Genomic DNA, 26,938 nt, shown 5'->3' with positions numbered 1-26,938 from the left:
CTGATATTGTTTCCATAGCAAGGCTATATGGCTGCTAGTGGTTGATCTTAGGTGTTACACTAGATGTTCCATGGATTTGTCCTTTTGGTTATTACTACAATCATCGTGACATCAATAAGAAGTAAAAATTTTAAAGGTCTCTAGGAGTACTCAAATCCCGTGAAAAACCAATGGGACTCTATTTCTTAAAGGTTTATTTGAAAATCTTTCTTTATACCCAAATTTCTTTCTCAGAATCCAAATTTTCCTTTCAAATTAAGCATCCTTGAATGTGACAGAGCCAGAGTATCACGGGCCTGTTATTTTCTGCTTTTTTTTTTTTAGCCAAGGGACAAATATTCTGCCATCTCAAATACGGCAGGAAATTATTTTGACATATTTGAAGGCTACTGAATGAGATGAGTGTTTAAGAAATAAATAGTGAGCAGAAGTAAAGGATTTCTCTTACAAAGTCTTGTATTTGCATATTGTAAGGGAACCATTCATAGTTTGTGAGCACAATAGCTGATAGTAATTGCTAGCAGAAACGAGCTAGCTGCAAGGACTGCTAACTGTAGGCAGCTAGCCAAACTAGAAGACTGTGATCATGTCATTTAGGCAGCAAGCAGAAGACTGTGTGGCTGGAGAGTTATTGTGCTATTTTGTGACAAATAACTTGAAAAGGTGGCAGGTGAATAAAAAAAAACCCAACCTGTAAAAGTCCAATAATAACAAAAAAAAAAAAAAAAAAACCACCACTCTAAACAGCTCTAGCTCATATCACCTACCAAAAATTGGAGTAATTTGGTCTTGTTTGTCATTGAAACATGCTCAATAGGAACTCATTAATGTTGCTAAGTCTGCAGCCTAAATTACAGTGAAAAGATTAGCTTGACAGAGCTGTTTTGTGGGTTAAAGATTTTCACATGCAACTACAACTTCATCACTAAATCTTTGAGTGCTGGAACCATCTACAAGTAGCTCAGTGCCAGGTGAGATGTACTGCTGTAGTTTTAAGAGAGGTTTTCAAGGGCCAAGCAGAGGTTTTTCAGTTCCTCTTTCATTTGATAGAGTGACTTCTTGATTTTCTGAGGTGTGTTCATAACCTCTATGCTGCTGGTGAATGGGTCGTAGTGCAGAGAAAAAGGCTTCTTGATCTTCATCGCGTAGTTTCTGTGGGGGAAGAAGACAGAAGTGCTAGTTCAGAAGCCATTTCCCTAACTGTAAAACCTGCAGGATTTAAATCTCAGTGTGTAGTCATGGCCTTATCGGGGAGCAGAGGTTGCTGTGACACCTCCTTATGTTACGTTGTCTGGTGCAGTACACCCTCCCTACAGCTGAACTACTTGCAGCCCAAAAGATCTGCAGTGCCTGCTTTTCAGGATGGCTGGCTCAGACCTGTCTGTGCTCTTAGAGCTCTAAGTTAACACAATGCAGAGTTATTAGAGCCACAAGCTGAGGAATGAGGGAGCATGTCTGCTGCCTTCACTTCCAAGAAATAACCCAGAGTAGCTCTTTCTGCATAAAATTCAAAAAACCTGTTGATATTAGGCATCCTGGGCTATTTTGCCATCTCTATTAAAATAAAAAACATGATCTCTTGCCATTTTCGACAATATTTCCATTAAGTACATGCTGGTAGGAACCCCCTGTACTGATATTGCCTTATGTTTTCTGTTCTGACAGATTCTTGTGCCTTCAGTTATTTTGAGTAGATTTGGCTGCGCAACTATCTTGAAAAAACGTATGAAAAAGCTTAAGTCTGAGAATGGAGTATTCCTTGTCCTTGTAAGTTCTTTCCAGGTTTGTCTGCTCTTGAAAATCCTCTCTCTTCTGCCAGGGGGTTTTCAGCCATGTTTTTACACACATTAACAGTTTAATGTGAACCTTCAGATTTAAGATGAGGGGCCTAATTCTCCATCGCTATAACCCAAGCAGGCAGTGCTTCTGGGGAAGACGTGGGGGGAGCAGGGAAGGAGTCTGGCCCAGATTCTTTTCCTCTAATAAATTCCTCGTTTCAGCTCCTACATGCTCCCCAGTAGCTCCACAAACAGTCTCCTGCCTCCAGCCAGAATTGGTCATGTTGTTCTAACTGTTGGAGATGACGGCCAGAATTTAAACCCTGCTTACTTTAAAAAAAATTTAAAAATTAAAAAATCCTTACTACATAACATAACACAGTCAAAGACAGGTATTTGAAAACACCTCAAGCTAATTTGAAATAATGTTATTTAGGTTGAAGTCAGCTACTTAGTAGAAATTATATTGCCTGTGAACGCTGATTCTGCATTCTTGTGCAGATATAATCAGAGGAGAAAGGCAATCTTGTTTTTAAGCCCCCTGCTGATCCATGTTAATTCCTCAGTCTGCTATAAAATTTCCGTGTGACCTTGGGTAAATCAGTTCTTCACGACCTCCTATTTGTACGGACTATCACATAGGCACTGCAACTTGGGGCTGCACTCTCACTATTCAGCTACACAATTTACTGCAGAAATGAGACATTGCTAAGATGAAGCATGGGACAGGGCGTAACAATATGTAGTTATGATTTTCTATGAAGCTCTTCTGAGCTAAATAATCTCTTTAAAACTTTGTTTTAAAAAAGCCACTGTGTAGATTAAGTGCACAGTGAGATAGCCTGGCGTAGTTGTTGCAGTAATGGTAGGTGTATTTGAGATTAGGATTCAAGCCAGTGTCCCCCCGTCAATGAAAATACCCACAAACACTTCACTTACTGAAGCTTGGCCTTGGCATCTTCAAAATTTTCTGCTATGAAATAGACAGGCTGGAAGGCTTGATCCTGATAGGGGTGAACTGCAGTCACTTCTGGATCAAAAGGCTTGTACTCTGGCTTGTTTGATAAGGCATACTTTGTAACGGGAACAACACAGGTTAGAGCAGGTGAATGAACATAGCAAGAATTAGTGCCTACTGGGCTGTGAAATGCTCTTTCTGGAATGGTTAAAGGTAATATCAAATCCTGTTCTTTCACTTGTCAAAGTTGCTTTTCACAATGAGGAGCTAATAAACAAATAATAAATATCTTTTTAAAGAAAATGAAAGATATATTTCTTATATTACAGTGATGTACGATTGGGTACTATAGCCACATTCTCAGACAGGGAGTGGAGTGTCTATGCCACCCCCCCAAAATCTGAATATCTAGAAGAAAAAATAATACCATGCTGCTTTTTTCAACTAGTATCGTAGAAGTTTCACAGTCCTGTGCAGCACTATTTCAAAGTCCCCAGCCCATGTCATAAATCTCAGATTTCCTGCTGCACTGAAGAACAGACAGAATGCTCCTGGTATATGCACTATACTCTGTGTGTGTGTGTGTTTGTGTTTTGGGCCTGCAGAGGTTCTTTATGTTCTTCTCAGGTTCTTCTACATTGTCCCCTCAGGCAGACAGGAGGATTATGGAAGCTACTTATGTCCACACTGCCGTCCATAAGCACTTCTATCATTTGTTTACATGTACTGGAGATACCTTTAAACCAGCCAGCAGCAGAGCTGGGTACAGTGTGATTGCATAGATATCAGTGTTGGCTGTTCAGTACCTGCACAGGGTTCTGGGAAGGTAGCACAGCTCAGGCTTAAAGTGAGTTCCTGCACAGTTTGTGTGCCCCTGAAATCCAGGTGAGATAGTTTAAAGCTAGATCAGCTCCAGAGACATATGAACTGCACCGTAGTGTGCCTAAAAGCTGGTTTGGCCTCCAATTGGCCAGGTTGGTGAGTGCCATGGCCACTTTGGTGAGATGTCCTGGGTACAAACAAAAAGAAAAAAGGCAACTCATCCCAGTCAACATCAAGACCTTTCTTTCCACCTTCAGCCTGGACAGTGTGCACCATCCACCTACGGACAGTCTTTTAGTACCCACTCCTTATTTGAGCTGTGACTGTTTGTCTTTCTCTCTTCTTCCATCACCTTCAGAAGGCTCCCTTCACTATTTTATGATCCAAATGCCAACTCCCATGGTACTTGTAAATAACTGGTAAGAGTGGGTGACACTGCACAAGACTATCTGCTCAATCTGCTAACTGTAAAAATTCAGATGGTATCCTTAAGCACATTTTTTGATATTTCACTGAACTGAGTCTGAACTCTCTATCACTGGAGGCCTGCCTTAACCAGTAGGCCAATTTGCTGCAGAACTGCTGCAGAAATTAATCCAGGGCTTTTTTTTTTTTTAAAAAAAAAAAAAAAAGAACAAGAATATAAAATGCTAAACAATGGGTTTTTTTTCCTGTTCTTTGTTTTCAGGGTGTAATTGAAGAATAAACCTTGGAGAGCACTCATACAATCTAAGATGGATGGTATAGACAAACAAGAGGCTGCTCTTATAATCTTAGAAGCTCTGGGACTAATGGGAAAAGATTTCAGAAACTTAAAACCTGACAAGAGTCCCGCTATGCTGTCAGTGTTGAAGCAGAGCTGAAATCCCATTGATTTCAGTGGAAGTTCAGCTTGAAACCGGATGGCCTTAAAGGCCTCTACAAGTTAAGTACTTGTTGTGCTGCAAGAAAAGCATATGTAGCACTGAGTGTTGCCAGAAGTGTGGTATGAGCCATAAGATTTTACAGTATGTAGGACAGAGTCCAGCTGAGTGTTAACAGAAGAAGCATTTTGGATAATGTAGAACAGCTGAAAGAATATAGTGAAATAAACAGTGCAACACCAAGAGCTATTGGGGAGGAATTCTTACAGTTCAGAGGAGGCGAGGTTGGCCAGCAGTCAGACCCATTACAACTGTTGAGTTTAGACTTGGATATGGCTGTCCCGTCCATTCCAATACCTAGCTGCTGTGACTAAATGATTTGTTAGATAACATGGATTCAAGTGCAAGTCTCATGCAGAGGGCGTCTAGCTCTACCTCTCATCCTCTGCCTTTCTCTCACGTTATGGCGTAAGTTTGGGCAGGATCAGCTCATCCACAGAAAATAACTACCTGAAGCTGAGTTCAGACTGGTTGGAGCGGGTGCTGTGGAGAAGGGGAAAACATTTTGAAGATTTTATGGTGAGGATGTGGTTCCCTGGACTACAGTCACACATCCACAGAGAGTCAGTCCAAGCTGCAATTCAGGGATGTTCCCAGGCTTCTTGCTGATGCTATGTTCCCACATAACATTAGCTAGACGTACTGCTGCTCACTCTGTCCTGCTAGTTAGATGTTTTCTTCTTGTAGCCAACCACCCAGCCTTAGTAACTGATGCCTTTATTGCCTCCTCAGTGACAAAATCATCCTGTTGTTCCTGATTCAGAAGCCTTCAGTGATGAGGAAACCCTCCCTTTGCTCAGGTTGCTGCAGTCTCTCCTCCATCACACGAGCTGCATTGAGTCTGCCTGTGCCAAATATGCTGATCAGCTAAACAACATGGAATCGAGTTTGGGGCCTCCATGCACAAGCTCCCATCTGGACCCATACGGAGAAGACTGGCAGATAATTGTCAGGATGGACAATGGCTTTCTCCCAAACAGTAGTAAAACTTATCTAGAGCTTTCTCAAGAGCCATTCTAAGACTGCAAAATGAGCTTTGCAAGAAACTGAAGGCTATCATGAGCCTCACTATCTTCCAGTCTTCATCTTCTCTAACAAAATTCCCTAGCCACTACTATATTTCTTAAAAAATCCCTTCCATTAAATAAATACTGCACTACACATATTTCCCATCTCTGATTGTAAAAGAAATAGTTGGTATACATTTTCCAGTTGCTAGCAGTTTCTTAGGCATAGGACTTCAGCACTTTACTCACACTGCCACTGTCTATACTGAAGTTAGAATCAGGTGTTTATGTAGACTAAAATGATTAAATGGAAACATTTCTATATTTCAGTTTTGTCCCAAATAAAAATCTGTGAAATTAATCAATCAGCCATAAAAGGACACTTCAGCACTTAAGGCCATAGATATAATTTGTGCACAAGAAGTTTCAGATGCTCAAGGTGAAGTGCACAGAACCCACTGTCTCAAAAGCTGCACAGTGATGAACTTATGGAGCTCACGTGAAGGTCGTACAGGGCATATAGCAGCATTGCTGGTGAACTACTTGCTCATCTTCAGACTGTTTTAGGTGTACATGCAAGATAGATACATTTTTGGAAGGGGGGTAATGCTTCTTCATTACCTATTGAATATAAACACTGTCACATCTGAATGTAATTTCAGTAGTATGATGGATGAAGACCTAGGTGGACCCAGCTGTATCCAAAGTTTATCCAGCAGCTATTGATGATAAAAGTAATGACAAGATTCTGCCATTTGTCAACTGAAGGACAGTTAGCATCTTAATTGTCAACCTTAGCATTAAGGAATTTTAGATGCACTTATACTTTTGTGTTATATAGCACAGTTTTGCGAACAAGCAGTTCTCTCCTACTACTTTAATCAAAAGCAAAAGAGCTTGTTGGCATCTGATGAAGAAAAGGGTGGTAACATCATGCAGATAGATTCTGTGGTGCGTATTACTATGAAAGCTACATAAGTATTGGAGACATGATTACCTCTGTCCCTTAGTACCCTGTTTAACATGTAAATGCATTTGATTTAAAACTATAAAGTATTTAAGAAGGCAGAACAGAATAAATATTACCTTGAACTGTGCTTTGATATTGGACCTTTTTGGTTTTACCAGATAAATAAATGCAAGCCTAGGTTTCCTGTTCATTGGCTGTGAATATAGCAAGTACTGAAGGATTCTCAGAAAAAAAAAACCAAACAGTAGCTTCAGCATCATCCTAGAATAGCTAAACATGTAAACCAAATGAATTGCACTGGAGCCTAATTTGTAGGGGAGCTCATTGATCTGCTGTTTCAAAACAATGTTTCACTGTTATACAGATGAGTGCTGTATAACAGCACTCATGTTCATCAGCAGTCAGGCACAAGATCAGATTGCTATGTAGAAAGGAAGGCACGTTTATTTCTCTAGAGGGCTAATGAGCATGCAGATCTCTCAGCTTATCGAGAGAGAAAGCTCTTCAAATCACAAACCACAGAGTTTGCTCACAAGCATCTCTAAATTGCAAGTTTTGGGAGAAAACCAGTGCTAAACCTGGCAGGTGGTAAAATGAAGGTTGATCTCTATGAGGGTTCCTCTTTCTATATGTTAACTCTCAACTGCCCCTCTGTTGGGACTCCTATTATAAATGTCTTAAGGTAGGTTAACATGTTGTTTCTTCCTACTATCAATTGATTGGGAAGTGGGCTGACCTCTATGTCATTAGGAGAATTTTGTAATATGTTTATTGTCATAACAATCTGACTATTTCCAGTTATAGGACTCCAAGCTGTGCTAATTCAGCCATGCTTCCATGTGAATGCATTGTGTAGCTGGCTGTTAGGCTGTTGAGTCTATGCGTTAAGCTTAAAACATATTTCCCATGGAAAAAAAAAAATTGCCAGTGTATAAAAATGCTTGAAAAGAGTGTTTCTTATCTTCCTTTGGCTCTTACTAATTCCAAAATATCATCTAGGATCTGCACAACCTGAAGCAATTGAGATCTACTGATACCAGTTTCGGGCTTTTGCACTTAGGAACTGATCATCTGGTTCAGTGCTCTGAGAAACTGAGGAGAAATTAGTATCTCCCCTGTCAGCTGTTTGTACAAAGGAAGGGAAACCCATAAGCTTTCTGTAAAGCTGTACAGTCTCTCTTTCCACAGTTAATCTTTCCAGTCAGGGCAGTATCAAAACTGTGTATGCAGATTTTCACCTACATAAAACTCAAGCTGGGAGTAGTTTTTAAACATATTTAGGAATGTAAAATTCTAAAGCATTTTCTTTTTGTCATTGTCCATGCTATTTACAGTTTCTTTGCACTTTATTTCATCCAGTCACCCACTGCCTTTCTGACTCATGTGTGCATGAATGTCAAATGGCATGGGCGAATTAGCAGAGTTCATAATAGGCATAATATTGCCCTCTAGTGAGTAATCCAGAAAGGTACGTGAGTTTTATGTTAAAGTCAACTGTATTACTACCAGCCAGGAGCAGTAAGAAGCAAACCTAATACTTTATAGGATGGTTGCTTTTGTTGTGTTTCATCTCTTTAGGTGGAAGACAGGTACAATCCTACAGTAGCTTTTCCCCTACTCAATAGCTTCTGGGAAGGGAGAATTAATTGCTTTGCAAAAGAAAAATCAGTATTTAAACCATATTGTTTTATATGAGGAAACAATATTTTGCTTTTACCAGAGAGTTCAGTAAAACTGGATTATAGAAATCTTTCAATATCATACATTTGACACCTACCATAAGCTCCCCGTAAGACGAAAGCAGTCCTGCCCCATAAGCTTTGATCAATCCGTTTTGCTTGCAGAGACCAAACTCCACAGTGAACCAATAAAGCTGGTAACAAGAACAACTTGTGAAAAAGTCTCAATAGGCAGTTCATTTTTAAGTTTCTCATTTTTCATTTAATTTTCTTTTATCCTTATTCCTTAATGTCTTTGTATCTTCAAATTTTATAGTTGTATATTTTAAGAAAATTATTTTTTTCTCAACATATATAACACACACAAATTATAACACGTATTTTTTAAAAACTTGCCATCCTTCCCATTGTCACTCCCCTAAAAAGAAAAAAAAATTGCTAACAATTATTACCTGGGTAAATAAAATAATAAAGTCCTGTCCCCTTCTTTCTTTGGAAGACGTGGGAAATTACACTGCAACCTCTTAGCCCTGAGCTTTGTGATAGTCAGTGGAAGCTGACAGATTTCAACCCATAGTCCCTAGAAGGACAGGCAAATGCCCATAGAGTGTTCAAGACCCCAGGAAAGGTGCTTGAAAGGACAATTTCCATCCTCCTTTGTCTGTGCAATAGCATTCAGAAGAACTGAAGAATGACTTATCCCTTGGCAGCAATGTACCCTTTAAGATTATGCCAATTGCATTGTTCTCATGCTCCAGTAGAAAATTAAGGTATGTGTCTCAGCTTTTCTTGCAATAAAGCATGCTTAGGACCATACTTCCTTTACCTACTGGACAATAGCGGGATAAAAGCAACTCTTGGCTCTGCCAACCTGTTAGCCCTTCCCTTACTATAGCATCTAAGGAAATGGACAGTGGAGGACCAATTCTGGACACAGCCTGACCCCTGAGCAGCTGAAAAGGTGTTGTGCAAAAGGAAAACATGGAAAACATGAGGCATTTCAAGAATACGGCTTTGTGTCACCACTCTTCCAGCTTCCTTTAGGGACACACAGCTCTTTGCTGCCTCATACACAGGGCCAGACCTTGGCTTCAGTTTAGCCACAGGTACAGTATTCTCAGCACCCTTCTCAAAGAATTGCAGGCAGTTTGTAAAGTAATGTGAAACTTCATGTTATTCTGTCCTCTTTCTTGTATCTTATTATTTTGATGACTTGGTTTTATCCTGCAAATTTACCACTAAAAAAAACCCAGACAATCAGGATCTTTCTTTCTGCAGAATCCTCAGCTGCTTTCCCTACACTTCAGATAATAATTCTGCATTCTTGTTCTGTTAATAATCTTGATTCCTATTATTTCATGGTGAAAAATCTTTCCAGTGTCTCATGATTTTGCAGAAGGTCTTTTTGACTGGGGAATGAGACACAGAAGGAGGAGGAATTATTTTTAGTGTTTCCTTAGATATCCTGTATTTGGCTTTTAGTGAGGTTCTTTTTGCTCTCACTGTTTTAACAGGTACAAGACACGGTACTAGTGGCAGCCTGTGGACAATATGAACACTGGCAATTTCCCATCTCTTGTGCATGGATCCACCTGCTTGGAGAAGTGCAGGGACTAAATGAAATAGTGGCATTTCAAAGTTTGCCTTACAAATGTTACAGAACATAGCAACAAGCAAAGTTGAGATGCTTTACATAAACTTTTAGTTAGCTTAAATGTTGTCGTAATGTCTAAGCTATTTACCTACATTCTCTTTATAATGAACAGAGTATGACAAGGACTTTCAGAGAGAAAAAAGAATTTATGTAAGCCCTCCATGTCAGGATAGCGAATATGCTACAGGTTCTTCTCTATCTTCACTTTCTAGTCAAAGGAACCTAAACAATAAGCCTAGATTAAGTGTCTAACTTTTAAACAATTGAAGACTGAGATGTTAATCCAGAATATGTTTACTGCTTGGAATACTTGAATGGCACTTACAAAATTGTATTCTCACAAATCTTGAACTGCAGGTAGCCCTTTCAAAAAGATACCCTTTATTCTACCTCCCCAAACGCTAGATGATACTGTGACAATTTCAGATATAAGACCCATCATTCTTCTAACCTTTACCCTATCTCTAATCTAGTCGTAGCCAGTTCAGGGTCAGGGAGGGGTGCTTGCAGAGAAATGCCACTGTAAGCCACTGGCCTTCACCCAATCTCACTAAGACCTGAGTAACGATGTAAAATAGCTTTCCAGGACCCATAATTCTTTCAACTCTAGCAAAGGCATGGATCTTAATCTTCTCTAGCATCTATAGACCCGGAGAGGAGAAATTACAGGGGAAATGTGAACGTGTCACTGCCTCTTTCCACATAGTCCCCTCACATCACCAGCCCAGAACCTGGATGATGGTATGAAAAATTCAGTGCCGGTACCTTTTGCTCTCTGAACTCTAAAAATACTGCTAGTCTTACCTAGTCCTGACTAAAGGACAGATGTATGCAGATAGATTTTAGGTGAGCTATAATCTCCTTCACAGTTTCTCATTCCACTTCACTATGAGTGGGGCTGTGGGCTGGGTGAGGAAGTTCATGAATGACAGCCTCCTTGCATCGACCCGGTTTCCTGAATGAGCCTCACCCAGCTGGATGAGGGTAAGTCTCCTCTCCTCCCCTGAAAAAATCATCAAGACTGAAAAAGGACTGTCATTGTCAGAAAGTCATCTGGCCTCCAGTGCACTTTCAGAACAAGTTAAGATGGCAGCAAGGGGCTGCATGAGTTCTTTTGGCAGGTGTATACAGCCTAGTGACTCAGAACCAAATGACAGTACCCACTCTCAAATTGCTTTTAAGTGCTCACCTATTTTCTGGTGTGAATCGAATTCTGATGGTTCCCTGCACCTTGTGTAGGAGAAAATGCAGGAATTGCATTGGGTGAATTGCATTGGGTGAACCTGGGAAGTGAGTTAGGACCCTCCAAGTCGCTGAAATTATAGAAACTCAGCTTCAGCAATATATTATAATAGAAGCAAAAAGCATAAGCATTTCCTCAGGTAGAATCACAGGCTTCTGGGCTCCCCAAGAGGGATTCCAGGCCCTGCTCCAGCAACTCCCTAACCTGTGGGTGAGGAGAAGAGACAATCCTGCTGGTGGTCCCATTTTTGTAGTTCATCTGAGACACTGGAGAAGAGCCTTCCCTGCACAGTAAGAGATATGCAGTGAATTGTTTGGGTTTTGCCTCCGATGTTAAACTGCCATCTGTACTTACTGTGGCCAGTTTCTCAATCTCCGCTTCAGATGATCCAAGAGAAGCCAGTCCAATATCCTAAAGCAAGTAAGCAAGCAAGCAGTGTTACACTAGTGTGATTATTCAGCCCAAGGGAGAGAAAGAGGGGAAGGGGGAGGACCACATCATTTCTAGCATGAATAGCATGAACTAGTCATTGTTTTTGTCACCCAAAATGACCTTCCATGGCTTCCAGGATGCCTACCTCTCCCTGGCCCCCAGCTACATGCCACTGGGAGCCACATCAAATGAGCATTTAATCCTCAGCATTCTCTGTGTAAAGTTAACTATCTCTTGGCTTAATGCTGGACTATCCCTGGCAGAAATTTACAGGGAGACATGAGAAGGAAGGACAACAAGGTGGGTTTTATCTTTGCCATCACCTTTCTGTCTCTCACTCTCTTTCTGACAGCCCTTATGAGTGGGTCAGATCCATGCAGAGAGGATTCTGTTTACTCTCATCTGTGCTCCCTGTTAATTGTTATTCTCACAATAGGAATCTGTAGATGTCTCTTCTTAGCTATCCCGGGAGCCATATCATGCAGCAAACAAACAAAATTAGGGCATTTTCACTATTCATCATCTCATGTTGGATGGAACAAAAAAAAGATTTTTCATGGGGTGAATTTCAACTGTGAAAATACTTTGTGAAAAAAAAAAAAAGTGGCATGAGAAAATTCATTTAATGTGATCCCATGTTGTATAGTCTATGTTAGAGATGGGAAAATAGGAAAGCTGCAAGTTTTCAAATTGCTATAATCTCTTATTTCTAATGTGTTTTCAGTTCTGATATTGGAAGGAACCGAAGAGGTTTCTTCCAGAACAAATTACAGACCACTAGGATATTTTAAGTACTACTCAACTGAATCTGATAATAACCAATATTTATTGTCAAAAAGGAAACTGGAATGTATCCAAAATGATACAACCATAAACTGCATTGTATGAGGTGAACTGGCTTTCTTTTTAAGATATTCTGACAGGGACGTACATCATGTAACCCCTCTGCTTTTATTGCCAGCTTCCACACTGACCACTGACTGATAAGCCTAGAACATGAGTTATCTCGTTCCCTCTGCTGTGGCACATTCATGGTTCTGAAGTCTTTAACTATACGAGGTCATTGAGTTCACTTGGGTCTGACACTGACTGCTTATACAAACAACCCCTTATTTTACAAAGAAGCTCTGTTTGCTTTTTGGAGCCACCTCACCAGTGTGAGCAAAGCTGTGAGAATCTGGTGAGTTGCAAAAGGAAAAATATATCTAATGAATGACATGGTGATGGACACAATTAAAGTATCATGTGAGATAAAAATGTACATTCAGAGAGAGAACCAGCCTGAGGCCTCAACGGCTGTTGCTGGTTAGGTTCATGCGGTGTAGGAGAGGAAGCCAGGGGAACAGCATAGTTTGTACAACGCAGCACTGCAGAGGTTCCACTGGCATCTTTCTGCAGACTGACATGGCCCTCCCACACAGAAGTCCCACAAACACTGCCTGCCCTTCTTCTTAGATGATGCCCACAGGGAGCAGTGCTACCACTGCCTTGGAGTAAATGTCTCCCAGGGCACTGCTGGCCCACCACCCCTGGAGGTTGTGACTCTGGCACAATCAAGTCTTAAAATAGCATTTCGAGTATGGTGAGCTGCATGCCTTTGAGGCACATCTGGCCTGCTATCCTGAGCAGTTGGTTAAATAGCCAGCAAGCAGAACAAGCTTTTTACCTGTGAGAACTGGGCAAACTCCTTGTCAGCGAGCATGGGAACGTGACCCAACAACTCATGGCAACAGTCTCTGGAAAACAAGTGACCTTCATGTTTAAAAGGGTTTCTTTTCCTGTCCTACATGAACTTCCCATGAAGGACTTTAGCCAACAGACCCCAAAGGGAGCAAGTGTGAGGGCTGCTCAGCAGTAGCTGCCTCCATACCTGGCCTGGCTCTGCTGGGAGCGTGACAGAGCATTCCTTGGTACCATGTGGAGTCAGCTGTTCTCTGCTATTCTGGCTATTGTCTCATTTAGGGTGGCACGGGCACTAGTCTCCTATGTCACAACATCTTTGAAAGGCCCCTGTTTTGCCCCAGCATACAACAAAAGCGTCTGTGCAAACTTGTAATTTCTCATGAAATGTAATTGCTGTTGTCTGGCCAGGACTTACTGGGAGAGTTTCACAGCAGGGAATCAAACCCCAGCAGATGGTAACTGAAGGCAGGATGAAAAGATTAAACCAGATATTCTCCGGTCTTTTCCTTCCCCAGACAACTTTGCAAGAGAGACAGAGACCCACACCCTCTCATGCATGATTTCCCCTTCTAACTCTCCAGCTACCAGTTTCTCAAATTGTTTCATTCTGTGGTCTACTGGAAGGAGCTCCAGAGCCGTTCCCAAGAGAATCATCCCCAACACAATCAGAAGGATGGGATTGTGCCAGGGCATCAAACTTACGGTTCCGGGGAATGCATAGGAGAAGATAAATGCCTTATATACTGTGTGCTCTGGAAGACACGAAATGCCAGGCTGGCAAGGAAGTCACGAGTGGATAGCAGTCCTGCAGCCGGTCTCAGCTGGAAGCCTGTTCTCTCTGCAAAGAGAAGTGAGAGCAAATTTAGGTATTTCTAGGGTTAACCACAAGGCACACTTTCTTTAGGTATGCAGTTTCAAAGGACCTTCATGTTCTGTTGCAGTAGTTCCCTCCACCTAAGCATGGTACAAACATCCTGGCTTATCATTACCGACATGCCCCTGTACTGCTATGGGTCCAATTACTGCAACATCAAACCACCTAGCCATCCATCCTACACATATTCACACAGCAATGATATGAGGTATGGGAGTACTACCTACCCCAGTTTACATTTTTAGCACATTTACACACATTTGTCTACTATGTCCCACATGTCAGTGATGTGTCTGAGGTCACATAAAATCCTTATGATCAAGCAGGGGACAGAACCTCTGTTTTCAGTCCTGGCTAATCTAGTAATTCTTGGATTGTCCCTCTCATTTCCTGTACAGCATATGTTTAAGAAGAACAGGAGTTAGATAAGGGACACACCTCACCCCTACACTTGTCTGAGAGCAGCTGGCTCTCCTCTGGTGCTAGGTTACTGTTTAGGCATCCTGTGTGGACTTTTTTATTTCCTGCACTGAAACCCCTGGTACCTTGCGCTGTTGAAGACAGAAGTAGGTGAACCATGGGTCTGCTCCAGTCTGGGCTGTTCCTCTGTTCGGCACTAGACCTAGTTCAACATATCCCAGAGGTAGAACTGGAGCATGCTATTCAACTTCATTTCCATTTGTCAGTGCATGAGCCATATGTATAAACTAGATCAGCACTGGCAAAACTTGCTATCAATGTAATCTTTCTGCCTGGACTTTGTTAGAATGGGAATATGCAGGAGAAAGAGCAAACAGATCCTCATAAGGGTGCTAGAATTTGGCCCTTAACCATTTAACATCAGCATTTCCGGCAGTAGTGCTCTCAGGTATTTTTCCCCTCTGGTTGGTTGTTTGGTTTTTTTTGCCATTGTGTTTGTCTAGAACTAACTACACAGCCTCTCAGTTATGTGATTGTGCGTGTTTTGCTCTGCATGTATCCATAGGACAGGACAGAAGAAAGCAATATTTTCGCACTGTGATTTCAGCTTGTGCTATCAGTGTTACTGCAGGACACCCTGCCTTACTACAAAGGATCTGTGAGAGACAACTATGGTCAGCAGAATACAAAATCTACATTTCCATGGGAAACATGTTGGTGGTCTGCAAAGCTAAGAAAATTGAAAATCACTGCTTTAAAAGAGAGCCAATGATAATCTTTTTGAAGTCCTATACTCAAAGTCTGTATTGCATTCTCAGCTCCCGTAAATGACATTTCATCTTCTTTAAAACATAAAACTACATTTAAAAAAAAATCAGAAATGGCTTTATTCTCCCTTCTCTACCCATATTCTATTGTGTCATGAAGCCTGGAACCTAATTTATTTTATGTAAACAAACAAAAAAAAAATCCCACCCAGAAACCAAGCCATTTACAAGATTTGTTTTGGTTTGGTTTTTAATGTTTCTTCCAGCATTTCTTGTCTTGCTCTGTCTGGCTAGTAGCACTTTTCTCATTATTTTTTTTTTTAAAAAAAAAAGAGAAGAAAAGGGGAAAAAGTAAAAAGACTTCACTGGAAGAATTAGATGTGACAAAACAACTCAAGCTATACAGGACAAAAAAAAGAGTGGACAGCAAGGAATATATCTACCTGACAATGTGAGGCACTAGGCGGTTAGCATTTGCCATGGGTATTTTCTATTGCTCCACTAAATTCAAAGGTAATGGGTACAGAACTGCTTCAAAGCTGAACAACAGCAAAAAAAAAAAAACCTTTAAAGTTTATGTCTTTGTCTTTTTCTATATGCAGAGCAAAGGCATCAGAGTTAACCAAGCTATCAGAAGCATTGTAAAGCAGCTCACTATTCTGCCCACTCCCCAACTAAGAAAGCAGGGTGTTTAGGGGAATAGACAGACCATCAGCTATGTCTCCTTAGTCACAGGCCAGGAGCTGACACAAGAAGGGTACTCCCTTGCTGCTGATGCCATACTAAACCAATCCAGAGGAATGTGAAAATCTCTGAATCTGGTCATTTTGGGCCAAATTCTGAGTCTGAGTGAAGTGAAAACTGCACCAGCTGAAAAATATATCAGACAAGAACTAAGCCCTAAGTAACTCCGTTTTGGAAGGACTATGAAAGAGTCTGGGGAAATTTATATTGCTTTAGCATCCATGTTGGAGGAGTAGGAGGGAAAATGAAAATTACAGCTTGTGTTCCCTGAGATGCCCTTTTAAATATAGGCCAGACAGTCTGCTGATGGAACAGACTTGGCCAATTGCCTTGAAAAGCCGTAGGAAAAAGTTATCTGCTGAAGGTAGTATCTGCAAAATCTGACCTTCTATTTCATTACTGCACAATAAAACCAGCAATTGGTAGAGAACTGGGAGTGTGGCTGATTGGACCTGCTGCCCAAAGATCTCTGAAATCAAAACAAATTGAAAAGAAGGTCTTGAGCAGTTGACCTGAAGTCATCTGTAAGGCTTAATTCTTGGCCTGAAAAACTCATGTATACAGGTCTGTGCATTGTAGTGTGAGCTTGCTCAAGTTCACTGCTTGTAATTTCTTCCAGCTGTGGAGGACAATGAATGCCTAAATCCAAACATCTTTCCTAGAAAGAAAGATGTGCCTAAGTTCGTCTAGTTAACCCTTTAGAAAAACACTTGCCATGTTAAATGGTCACATGATTAATCACTTAAATTCCCTTTAAGTAATTACAAAATACTTATGATGGAGAGTTCATTTCTATTCAAACCAGCCTCACTAGCAGGCCAGTTAACACAAGACAAATCTTGCAGTTCAACTTGTACTGACTTCAAAAGGAATTACTTGCTTGAGTTCACAGACACTGCTGTGTAAAAGAGAAGATGGAAGTGTATCTAGCTGTCTGGGCTGGTTATAACATGATCACTTTCTTCCAGGATATCCCTCTCTCTCTCTCTATCCCTGTAGTTTATTATATTCAAAGCTGTGCCAGGAGAGGTTTAGACTGGACGTTAGGAAGCATTTCTTTACCAAGAGTGTGGTCAAACACTGGAACAGGGTTCCTAGAGAGGTGGTCAATGCCTCAAGCCTGTCAGTGTTTAAGAGGCATTTGGACAATGCCCTTAGCAACATGCTTTAACTTTTTGATCAGCCCTGAATTGGTCAGGTAGTTGGACTAGATGATCGTTGTAGGTCCCTTCCAGCTGAAATCGTATAATCTAGTCTATGCTATGCTATGCTATGCTATGCTATATAAAAAGTCTTATCATCATATATGCTAAAGAATGATCCAGCCCTTAGAGACAGTATTTAGCAAAGATACATGCTGGGATTTACGTCCTAAATAGGAGAGTGGGACAGTTCAGGGCTCACCCAGAGCTAACCAGTGACAGGAGGAACTGCACTATGCATCTCCACATAGGCTGTAGTTGAAATGCATCCACTGTGTGCCAACGGATTTTGGAAGACACATCACACAGCCTGTAGTTTGGTTAAGGTTTGGTTGATTGAGCACTGTGTAACTGGTTCGTATGATTCCTATGCACAAAGTTCACCCAGCATATGATATTTAAAAGCACAACAGTATTTATTGCTCTATTATAGCCTTGCATAAGCAGTTACAGTTCCTAGTATAAGCAGTTACTAGCACATTGTTTTCCCTTTATGAGAGTCTTACCACCCCGACTAAGCCAGAGACACCGCCGAGCAGGAGGGTGATGATCAGCGGGGTCAGAGCAGAGAAGGGACGTAGGCGCAGCACCTTCAGGGCGTCCCCTGTTGTTTGTAGAGTGTGCTCTGGGTCCTTTCTCTTTCCCTCTGCTCCGAGCCGCCTCTGTTTATCCCCTCAGCAGATTCAGTGGCAGAGTACTGACCAGGTGTTGATGCACGCGTGGCCAGCGCATGCAGCAAGGCCTGCCAAGTACGTGCCCTGCTGGCTAACAGCGGCTCCCAGATAGCAGCAACATCCTGCTCAATAACAACCCTCCTAGATCCCCTCTCTGAGATAACAGCCCTCCTAGCTCCCCTCTCCAAGGTTGCGTTCCCACAGCTGTGTGCAGCTTGCAGTTTCCCACAGTGACCCTACTCAGACCATCACTGAAATCCCTCACACATGCCACTGCGTGGTCTGTAGTTGGGACACTGTGGTACTCCACAACCCACACTCTTAAGCTTGTAATTTCCAACAGTGGCCCTACACGGACCATCATTGAAATCCCTCACTCACACTGCACACCTGTAACACAGGGAAGAGCCTAAGGACAGAGTGGATTGATGAGTTGTTAGAAGCAAAAATTCTGGCCTTGCTAACAGTGGTGGTAAAAGCCATACAAATTAGTAGTAAATCAGAAGAACTCCTTATAAATCATATCACTCAACCAGTGGCTGCTTGGCATGAGGCTGTCTTTAACACAAAATTTACAAACGTTGCAGATGATTCTGACTCAGACTGAGTTTGTTACAAAGGGACCTTGCAATAATGTCAATTTTCCTGCCATTCTAGAAAGTATTCTGCATAGTGAAATTACTTTATTAGAGCAAATCACTGAAGATAAATAAGATATCGGTTCAAATCCCCATATAATGGGAATGAAACAGCTTACTCACACTTAATTGTGTCTAGCTGTAAACACAGTTCTTTTGAACAAACTTTGGTCCAGCTGTGCATAATCTTTTACAAAGCCTGTAGGCTAAACTAATACAGGTTTTATCTACAGTTAAAGGAGGGTAGAACTAGTGCTCCTGAGAGTCATTTTTTCCATTTTCCTCAGATACCCATTCTAGGATGGAATAAAAAGCCTCTGAAGTGCCTGATTTTCATTTCCAGGCAGAATAGTTCAGACAATTAGCTTACACTAGCACCCCATGTTTATAGTAGACAAGTTGAAACTCACTGTGAACATCTTCCCAACTCTTATTAACAGAATTTTTGGAATTACTATTTTTACTGTTTCGTGTTGTGGTTTTTTTTTTTTTTTTCCATAGGAGAGTTTATATGGCATAGAGAAAATTTAGAACCAAATCCTACAAAGGAAGTGAGCAGGCCCAGACTCCAGGCAATCTAATCCTGTCAACCAACATGAGCAGTACAAATAGTATTCTCACAGGATATTCTTACATTATCCTAAATTCTCCCACTTTGAAATTGCCTGATTCGCTTAAAGAATATGAATAACTGTGGTAATCAAATCAGCATCAGGTGATTTCTGGAGCTCCTTGCTGTCATCTACTGTGTAAATGAGATGAGATCAACTACTGCATGAGAAAAAATCTGTATCAGCTCAGTTACTGTAGGAGGAAAGTAAGATGGATAGTTGAAGACAAGCAAAAATACCTGAGAAAATACATAATGCATACACAGAACAATTCCTACAGCTGGATGTGATGGTGCTCATGAGAGATGCTTTTCATATGCCAACTCTCCATTCCCTTACACTAAAGGTGTTATAACAACTTTGTCACCAAACAGCTTAATCTTCCCTAAAAATGGCAGTGTCTTAGAAAACTCTTCAGCAACAGAAAGCTTGTTCAAGCTTCCTAGCATCACCTACTGATGCATGGAGCAGGTCACTTGATTTCCTGAATATTGTGTTTAAATTTAATTTATTTAAAGTTAAGCCATACTTTTTATTATTTATTTCATCATAGTGATCAGCTATTCTCTCTCTGGCACATCTCCTTATCACTGGCAAGGAGCAAGGAGGCTTTAAATACCGCCTTTCTTTAGTCATTCTTGATAACAGTAGGAAATCAGCTTGTTGACACAAAGCACCTGGCCTTGGGAATCCATGCAGCCTGTGGCCTCATGAAAATAAAGCAGGCTGCCTTCCTCTCTTGCCTGTTGTTAGCCAGCCCCCAGCTAACAGTGTGTAGATCAGCTTAGCAATCTTGTGTGTCCTTACATCTAAGGCCACATCTTCATGCACTTACAGACTAGCACCACAGCCTTTCTACTCTCCTGTCAGCTACGCAGTAGGAACCAAAGAGTTTAGTGTGGCAAGTGAGGCCATGAAGAGAGAAAGAAAAAGTGTTGTCTCGAGGCAGCTGCTGACTGACTAGCAGGACCTCCTGGAAATCATTTCTTCCAGGACACGTTGCCATCATGTTTCATACATCAGAAAAAAAAAAAAGTAGACTTGAGAGGTATGTACCTGCTTGAGTCTCACCAGCAGCATAGAAACATAGAATACAGCCAAACCCATAGAAAACCTGTGTGTGGAAGCTGTGCTGAGCAGTGTCATGCTGTGGCTGTACTGCTGCAGGTACTGGAATTAGCTGGTTAGTGCTACATCAACTGCAGCCACTCAAAGAGCAGACACAAACTTACTTGCAGCTTGGTCCTTAGTTATGCCTGGTATTAATGTCCTGTGCTACAGCTCATCTTGCATGAAGGAACTCTACAGATAATCAGCTCTGTTCACCATCTTGGAACCTACAAGAAGGTTTATGTGTGTATGTGGTGTACATAGATATCCAGGAAACCCTAGAATAAACCATGGTTCGTAATGACTGGCCTTTTAAAAATCTGGAGACATCCTGAAGTTGAGGTATGTTATCCTCATGGTAACCACAATATTTCTCCAGCTGCTGGAAAGCATCTAGGTACTGTGTACAGGCATGAGTAGGGTAAAGGTTCCTCAGGTTCCTGTAGACTTCTCTCCTGAAAAGCAAAAGACATACAGCATGACCCGCCTCAATAAAACAGTGCTTTTCTGCCCAGTCTACAAATCCATGGAGAGGCATAAGCCCCCAGCATAGGCAATGGTCTACAAATCTGAACTTGGGACACCTGGTGCTTGGAAGTCGAAGCCTGGGTGGATGTAGCAAAGCACAAGGGGCTTTTGTTTCACTTTTCCTTCAGAAGGTGAGTTCTGTCCCTCCCTACAGCCTCCTTTAATGTCACAAGACTCTAATCCTGATTCAAAAGTGTTTCTTGCTTAGGTATAAGGGTGTTGGAGATGCCAGGGAAATCCCAGGGAGAAGGTTGAGGCTGTGGCCCTCTCTGTGTTGTGCAGTTTAGGGATGGAATGAGTCAGATATTCCTTCCCTCTCTACACAGGGGTACAATTTGAAAAGCTAGTCCTTCTGTCTCCATGCTGAAGCCCAGCCTGTGTTTGACTCTTAAAACCCTCCTCCTAAAAAAGCATATTTTGTGATAGTGAAGAGTAATATCTGGACAGACAAAGAGGTTCATACTTTTGCAGTTCAAAATGCCTGGCATGGGCTATATATTTGAAACACATGCCAACTTCTTGAAGCATTTAGCCTGTTATACAAAAAGAGACTAGCTGAAGAAAAATATATATAAACAGACTTGGGCACAGGCTTCAAGCTTCTCCCAAACTTGATAGTGCTTGGTTTTAGAGCTGTGGTTTGGAATATATTTAGCCGTTTCAAAATAAACAAGTAGTATGGCAAAGAACCTTATAGAAATGGTTATTTTTGTTCAGACATGGCCCTCGGGTGTTAACAATTTTATAAACATTGTTTTATGAAAATTGAGATCATTCTTGGAAATGCTGGCTACGGAAAATGACCTTTTGTTGTTTTTATATTGTATTTTTTTTTGTAATGCTTATTGTTGCTATGGAGGTGATAGCCAGTCCCTGGTAATGGCTCTCTTCATTTGTACGAATGTCTTACACAGTGTGGGAGTAATGAGCCAGACTGAATGGGAGGAGAGAAACCTTAGGAGGAAAAAAATTTAAAAGAACAGAGGGAAACAGTGGCTGCTGTCACTATTGCAAAAGCCACAGGAGACTGGGCTATTTCCATAGAAGAATTAGGAAAAAATGAGGAGGACTAGAGTTCAAGCATTGCCCTAGCTTATTTCCCCATAGAATACTACTGACTTCAGTGGGATTCCATAGAATCTGAATCAGTACACAGTTCGTCCTCAGACTGGAGTCTAGAGAGAGCAGGCTTGTTTACACTTCTGCGCATATGGTCTCTTTGATCAAAGTATCATTCTACTGTGTGTCCAAACATTGATTACCACAGAAACATAGGCAGTCTTGGAGACTAGTGATGAATTATCCAAAGCTGAGTGTCCCTCCTCTCTAATTACCTCTAAGGCAATCATCTAAGTTCACTCAAAAATAAATAGAGTAGCAGATATTGTCAGAAAACAATTTAGCTTACCCTAATACAGTGTCTCAAATAGGTGTAAATGCCTCACTGTATGGAGGTGCTATCACTCAAAGAACCATTAAGCTGCTACTTGATGGTACTTCAGTCCAGAGATGGAAAGATAAACTGTAGAAAACACCATCTATGAAATACTCTAGAAGAGCCTCCTAACAGAGGATGGAGTCAACCACTTGAAAGTCTTTAAAGGTAATGATCTTATTTTACATAAATTTCCTTATTCTTTTAAAAAAAAAAAAGTGGCACTATTGTGCTTTATTATGAAGATGTGACAGGTGCATCCCCATAACTTTGTCCTAGGTTCTCCATTTTTTTTATATAGGTTTTACCCATAAGGGGACTTTTATGACTACTTAGTTTCAGGGCCTTCCAAGAATTCTGCTTGAAAACAAAAACTCAGATCATCTGTACCCTCTATTTTCTGAAAGTGATATTTCTTCACTTGATTAGTTTTCATTTTTATAACCATGTTGCTACAAACTGAAGGCATCCAACAACTCTTCAGAGTGAACACCAAGGGAATTTAGTCTGTGCTACAAATTTCCCGTTCAATTGCACAGTGCTCAATTAAGTTGTGCTGTAATGCAGCTGACCTCAGGGCACAGCCTCAGGGGGCTATGCTAACCATTGGGAGGTCTAATTTTGGAAACAGCTTTACATAAGAAGACAACCTGGGTTGCTGGGGCTGGCTGTTTGGGGAAATACGCAGATACTCCTTCAAAGGTCTATTCTGTTACCACAGTGGGACTAACTCTAGGTGGAGAAGGGCTGGAATGACGGAGGTTGGCAACAAAAGGGGAAAACAGGAAAGAACACAAAATTAAATTTTCTTAAATATGACATTCCCACCACACCATCCCTTGCCAAAATTGTTGGCTAGTGGTAGCAATCATGAACATGACATCGACCATCAATCTTTGACAATTGAAAGAAGTTATAAAAACCTATTTGGGCTTAATAAAAATGTGACTCCCTGGATGAGTTGGATGCAGGGTTTCTATGTGATTTTGGGCAACACCCCTTAAGCTTTCTGTGGCACAGTAGATTTTATTTAAAATAAAATAATCCCTCAAAAAGATGGGATGGCCCTGTGGTTGAGGTTCTGGCATGAAACATCTAGTATATGGATTTATTTCCTGGCATTGACATAAACTTTGTGTATAATTTTGAGCAAATCACTTAAGCTCTGGCTTTTTCCGTTTCACAGTTCTAAAGTGTGGTCATCGTTCTTTCTTTTTCTCGCCTTTAGGCTGTCTTTCCATTTAAATTGTAAACTTTTCTGAACAAAGACACTCTATTGTTATGTGCACATGTGGCACCTTGCACAATCCTGGGACTCTGCTCTTGGTTGGGACATTTGGACATACTTATGTTTGCATTATGATACAAATGTGTGATTATTGCTGCTTACTGAGATGTGCTGAAGTTAGTTGGAGAAAGTGGAAACAGAGGTATATGAAATAAGAACTCTGCTTTCTTTCAAATCTGCCACATACTTCACATAAAGTCTGCAAATATACTTTGAATTTAATTAATTTTGTTTGTTTGTTCATGGGGTTTTTTGGGTGGGGCTGTTTTCTTGAGTGTCAGATCTTCAAGAGAAACAAAGCCACAGTGAAGAAATGCTGCACCCATGTAAAAGTAACTTGCCATCTTGTCATACGATATCAAAGGCCTTTTTACAGTGTAAATAATGTATCCTGGAAGGCCACTTCACAATTTCCTTTACCTTCACTTTGAGAGAATCAAATCTATAAATGTTAACAGCAATGAATATTTGCAGAAGAACAAACAAGGCTGGTCTGTCCTGTGAACGCTGGATTAGCCACATCCTATGAGTGAGCTCCCATCCTGCGAGTGGGCATTTTCTCCTGGTAACGGATTTTGGAAGGTGGTATTTCTGTCACCACCATAGCTATGGTTAATTAGAGGTCAGTTAGAAGAAGTTATACTATAGGCTTCAGGTGTTTTCTGGCTTCTGATATCTTGATGGGATTGGCAGGCAGGGATATAGTCAGGAAAATGCTTTTTGCTCTAAAAAGAGAATAGTTAAGACCAGCCCTGAGAATGGCTTGCTGTAGAACTAATGACCATAAGGTGACATTTAACCAAGGGGTAAAATTTGAGATGGATAAATATGGTTTTTAAACGTTATGACTGTCTCACGCTGCCACTCTTTCCCGGGATTGCAGCGGAGTGGCCCAGGAGTCAGAGTATAAGCAACAAACTCACCAAGTTGCAATCTCCTGCGCTGTGTACTCAATATGAGGCAAAGGGTCTCCTCTGTAATGAAGAGGAATAATGCATGAGTCTAAAGTAGGTTTCAACTTCAGTTTCCAAGTGTTATTTTCTTTGCCTGCACCATGAATACTTGCTGCAATTAAGATAGGAATAGCAAAATAGTATGTAATTAACAACTTCTTTGTCTTGGTAGGCTATAATGTGTGCGTTTTCTTCTCTGTTGCAGTGTGGGGAGGAAACAGAGGGATATGGCAAGAAAGGGAGCTGTGTTCTGCTTTACAGAAGGAAAAAAAAAGAGGCCTTCAGGCTTACTCTTCCCTCTGCTGAAGGCAAACTAGCAACCAAAACGCAGTATGTGCCTGGAGGGTCCATCCGTAGAGGATGTAATCGGCACAGTGTCATCACAGAGAAGTGTTCATAAACTCGTCAACAGAGAGCTGCCCAGGCATGCACTGCACAGTTATCACTAACTCCTATGATGGGTGGTCTTCACTCCTCTTCCTCACTGTTGCCTCTTCAGTAGCTCTGAGTCAGCTCAGTGTGTTCTTTTGTGCTGTTTTGTGCTGCGCTAGCTGTGATATGTGGTGGCGACGAGAAAACTCTACTCAGATAGAAGCCTTTCAAGACTTGGGAGATTTTAGCAGTTCTTGGGCACCATGAGGCTGATAATCCACAACTTCTTTTACCTAAACATCTGATTGACTCTCTCAGACATCAGTGTGATTCTGGTGAGGTTTTACACATAAAGGCAGAAACACTTTGTCACCCACACGAGACCTGAGAGGTCTTTAGGTAGCTAATTGTATATGACTAGAGACATTTTGTCAAGCAAGTAACAAAAATAGTAAATTGCTTTTCTTTGTCAAAATTGTGTTCCTAAATGTTGTTCCTTATACTTCCTTGAAAAAGATTAGCCTCTGCTCAGGTGCTAGTCCTAAAAGGAACTGCAAAATTGAAATTAAAGAATCATAATGAGGAATTGTCTCTGCTGAGGCAAAGTACAGCACTGAAGGAGATGTGAATGCAATCATAAGATTTTTGTCTTAAGGTATATTTGCTGTGTTGTGGGAAAAGTCTGTTTCGTATGGGGTGAAAGCTTCTGTGGTTGAATTCTGTTTTCTAAAATATAGCCTCTTTACTACACTGACAAAAGATTGAGTCTCTGGTATTTGTTCCACACAAAGATGTCTGAAAGCGCCTGTGGACCACTGAAGTCTCTCTTCAGCAGCCTTGTACTTACGCTCTGTAATTAAAGGCAAGGTCAGCAAAGAATGCTCTCCGTTTCTTATAGTCCAGGTCATCATATCCCTGAGTTGGAAAATAATTCAAAAGCAGGTTTACATTAAGAGAGTTTTGTGAGCAGAAATAAATTTGCTAACAGAAGCATTCAGAAAAAATCTAGGCCTCAAATAGGTTGTTATCTCTGAGGCAATGAATCTTGATCCTTATGAACAGAGTAAGACAAAGTCTGCAATCGGTTGCATTAATGACATTTTGATGAAAATTTGGGGCCTGTGACCAGAAAGGAAACTAACATGCCTTGGTGGGAAGGTTTTGGAGTTGTTCGTAAACACCCCATCACAGACCATTACACTTACAGTCAAATTTAAATGCAAATCACATTTAAAATGTAATTGAAATAAGGGTGTCACACTGGGAAGAGCTAAATCTCTGAATATTTTATTTCCTATGTTAAGGACAAAGGTTGCAATATAGGGTTGTGGTGAACATGATGGTACCAAGAGTAGTACTACCTTGTCAGAGAAAGTACACCTGCACAATTCCCGGCACTTTGGGCAAAGAACCAGTCCTCACTGGCTAGAAATCATTAGAGCTGCCACTGAATCTGTAGAAAGTACAGGCTTTCAGCTCCATTCCCCTTTGTCCATTTATGATCATCTTATGATAAGGACACATTCAGTGGCATCTGTTTAAACAGGCAATTTACTTATTAAATATCAGAGTTTTCTTTGTACCCCCCCAGTATCTCAAGTAGGCTTCTCCAGCTATTAAATGCGAATAGACATGTGGAATCAAATTCTTCTGAATTTTACATCATTCATAATAGGAATAAAATCTGAAATCTGGCACTGTGTTGCTATAACTCATAAAGCAGCGTTGATCAGCATCACTGTACAAATATTTATTATTCTAAAATATTCAGAATTTACTGGAACCACTTTACATTCTACAAGCCAAATTTCTCCCTTAGGTTTATTCACATAATTTTCAGTGTAGCAATAATACCAGTAATAGTGCAGTTAATGAATATTGTGCGCATGAATCTGAGGAAAGAACTGGATCCTAAGAGCATGTTTATTTTTGTCATGTGTTATGGATAATATGTTCGTTCATTCAGATGCCACCCTTGCTTGTCAGTAATTGTAACAAGTCCGTGCAAAACACGTGGAAAAGCCGTTGGGCCAAATTAGCATTGATGCTGTGACCTCTCAGCTTTGTCCCTGCCATTCCCAGGGCTCTGTACCCACCCACTGAGCAGCAGAAGCCTCCCTGGGGGACTGCTACAGCCAGTGCCAGGGTACCTCAGAGACTGGTGTCACAGTGT

At 41.1% G+C, this 26,938-nt stretch overlaps 1 protein-coding gene across 1 annotated transcript in view; it reads right to left on the bottom strand.

The window, feature by feature from the left end:
* Nucleotides 1–552: 552 nt before the first annotated feature.
* The window catches only part of LOC104485147 (tyrosine 3-monooxygenase), a 33,221-nt gene continuing 6,835 nt past the window's right edge, over nt 553–26,938 (bottom strand). The window contains exons 4-12 of the mRNA XM_086740146.1: nt 25,613–25,680; nt 24,364–24,414; nt 20,499–20,644; nt 13,852–13,987; nt 13,133–13,202; nt 11,389–11,445; nt 8,236–8,331; nt 2,718–2,851; nt 553–1,152 (exon numbers count right to left, since the gene is read on the bottom strand). Coding sequence (XP_086596272.1) covers nt 993–1,152; nt 2,718–2,851; nt 8,236–8,331; nt 11,389–11,445; nt 13,133–13,202; nt 13,852–13,987; nt 20,499–20,644; nt 24,364–24,414; nt 25,613–25,680 — 918 coding nt within the window. The 3' untranslated portion in view covers nt 553–992. The remainder of the gene's footprint in view (nt 1,153–2,717; nt 2,852–8,235; nt 8,332–11,388; nt 11,446–13,132; nt 13,203–13,851; nt 13,988–20,498; nt 20,645–24,363; nt 24,415–25,612; nt 25,681–26,938) is intronic.

This window comes from Chlamydotis macqueenii, chromosome 1 (genome assembly GCF_036417535.1).
Source record: "Chlamydotis macqueenii isolate bChlMac1 chromosome 1, bChlMac1.mat, whole genome shotgun sequence".
Lineage (NCBI taxonomy): Eukaryota > Metazoa > Chordata > Aves > Otidiformes > Otididae > Chlamydotis > Chlamydotis macqueenii.
Note: the sequence above shows the minus strand (reverse complement) of the source record. Positions and strands in the feature narration are given on the sequence as shown.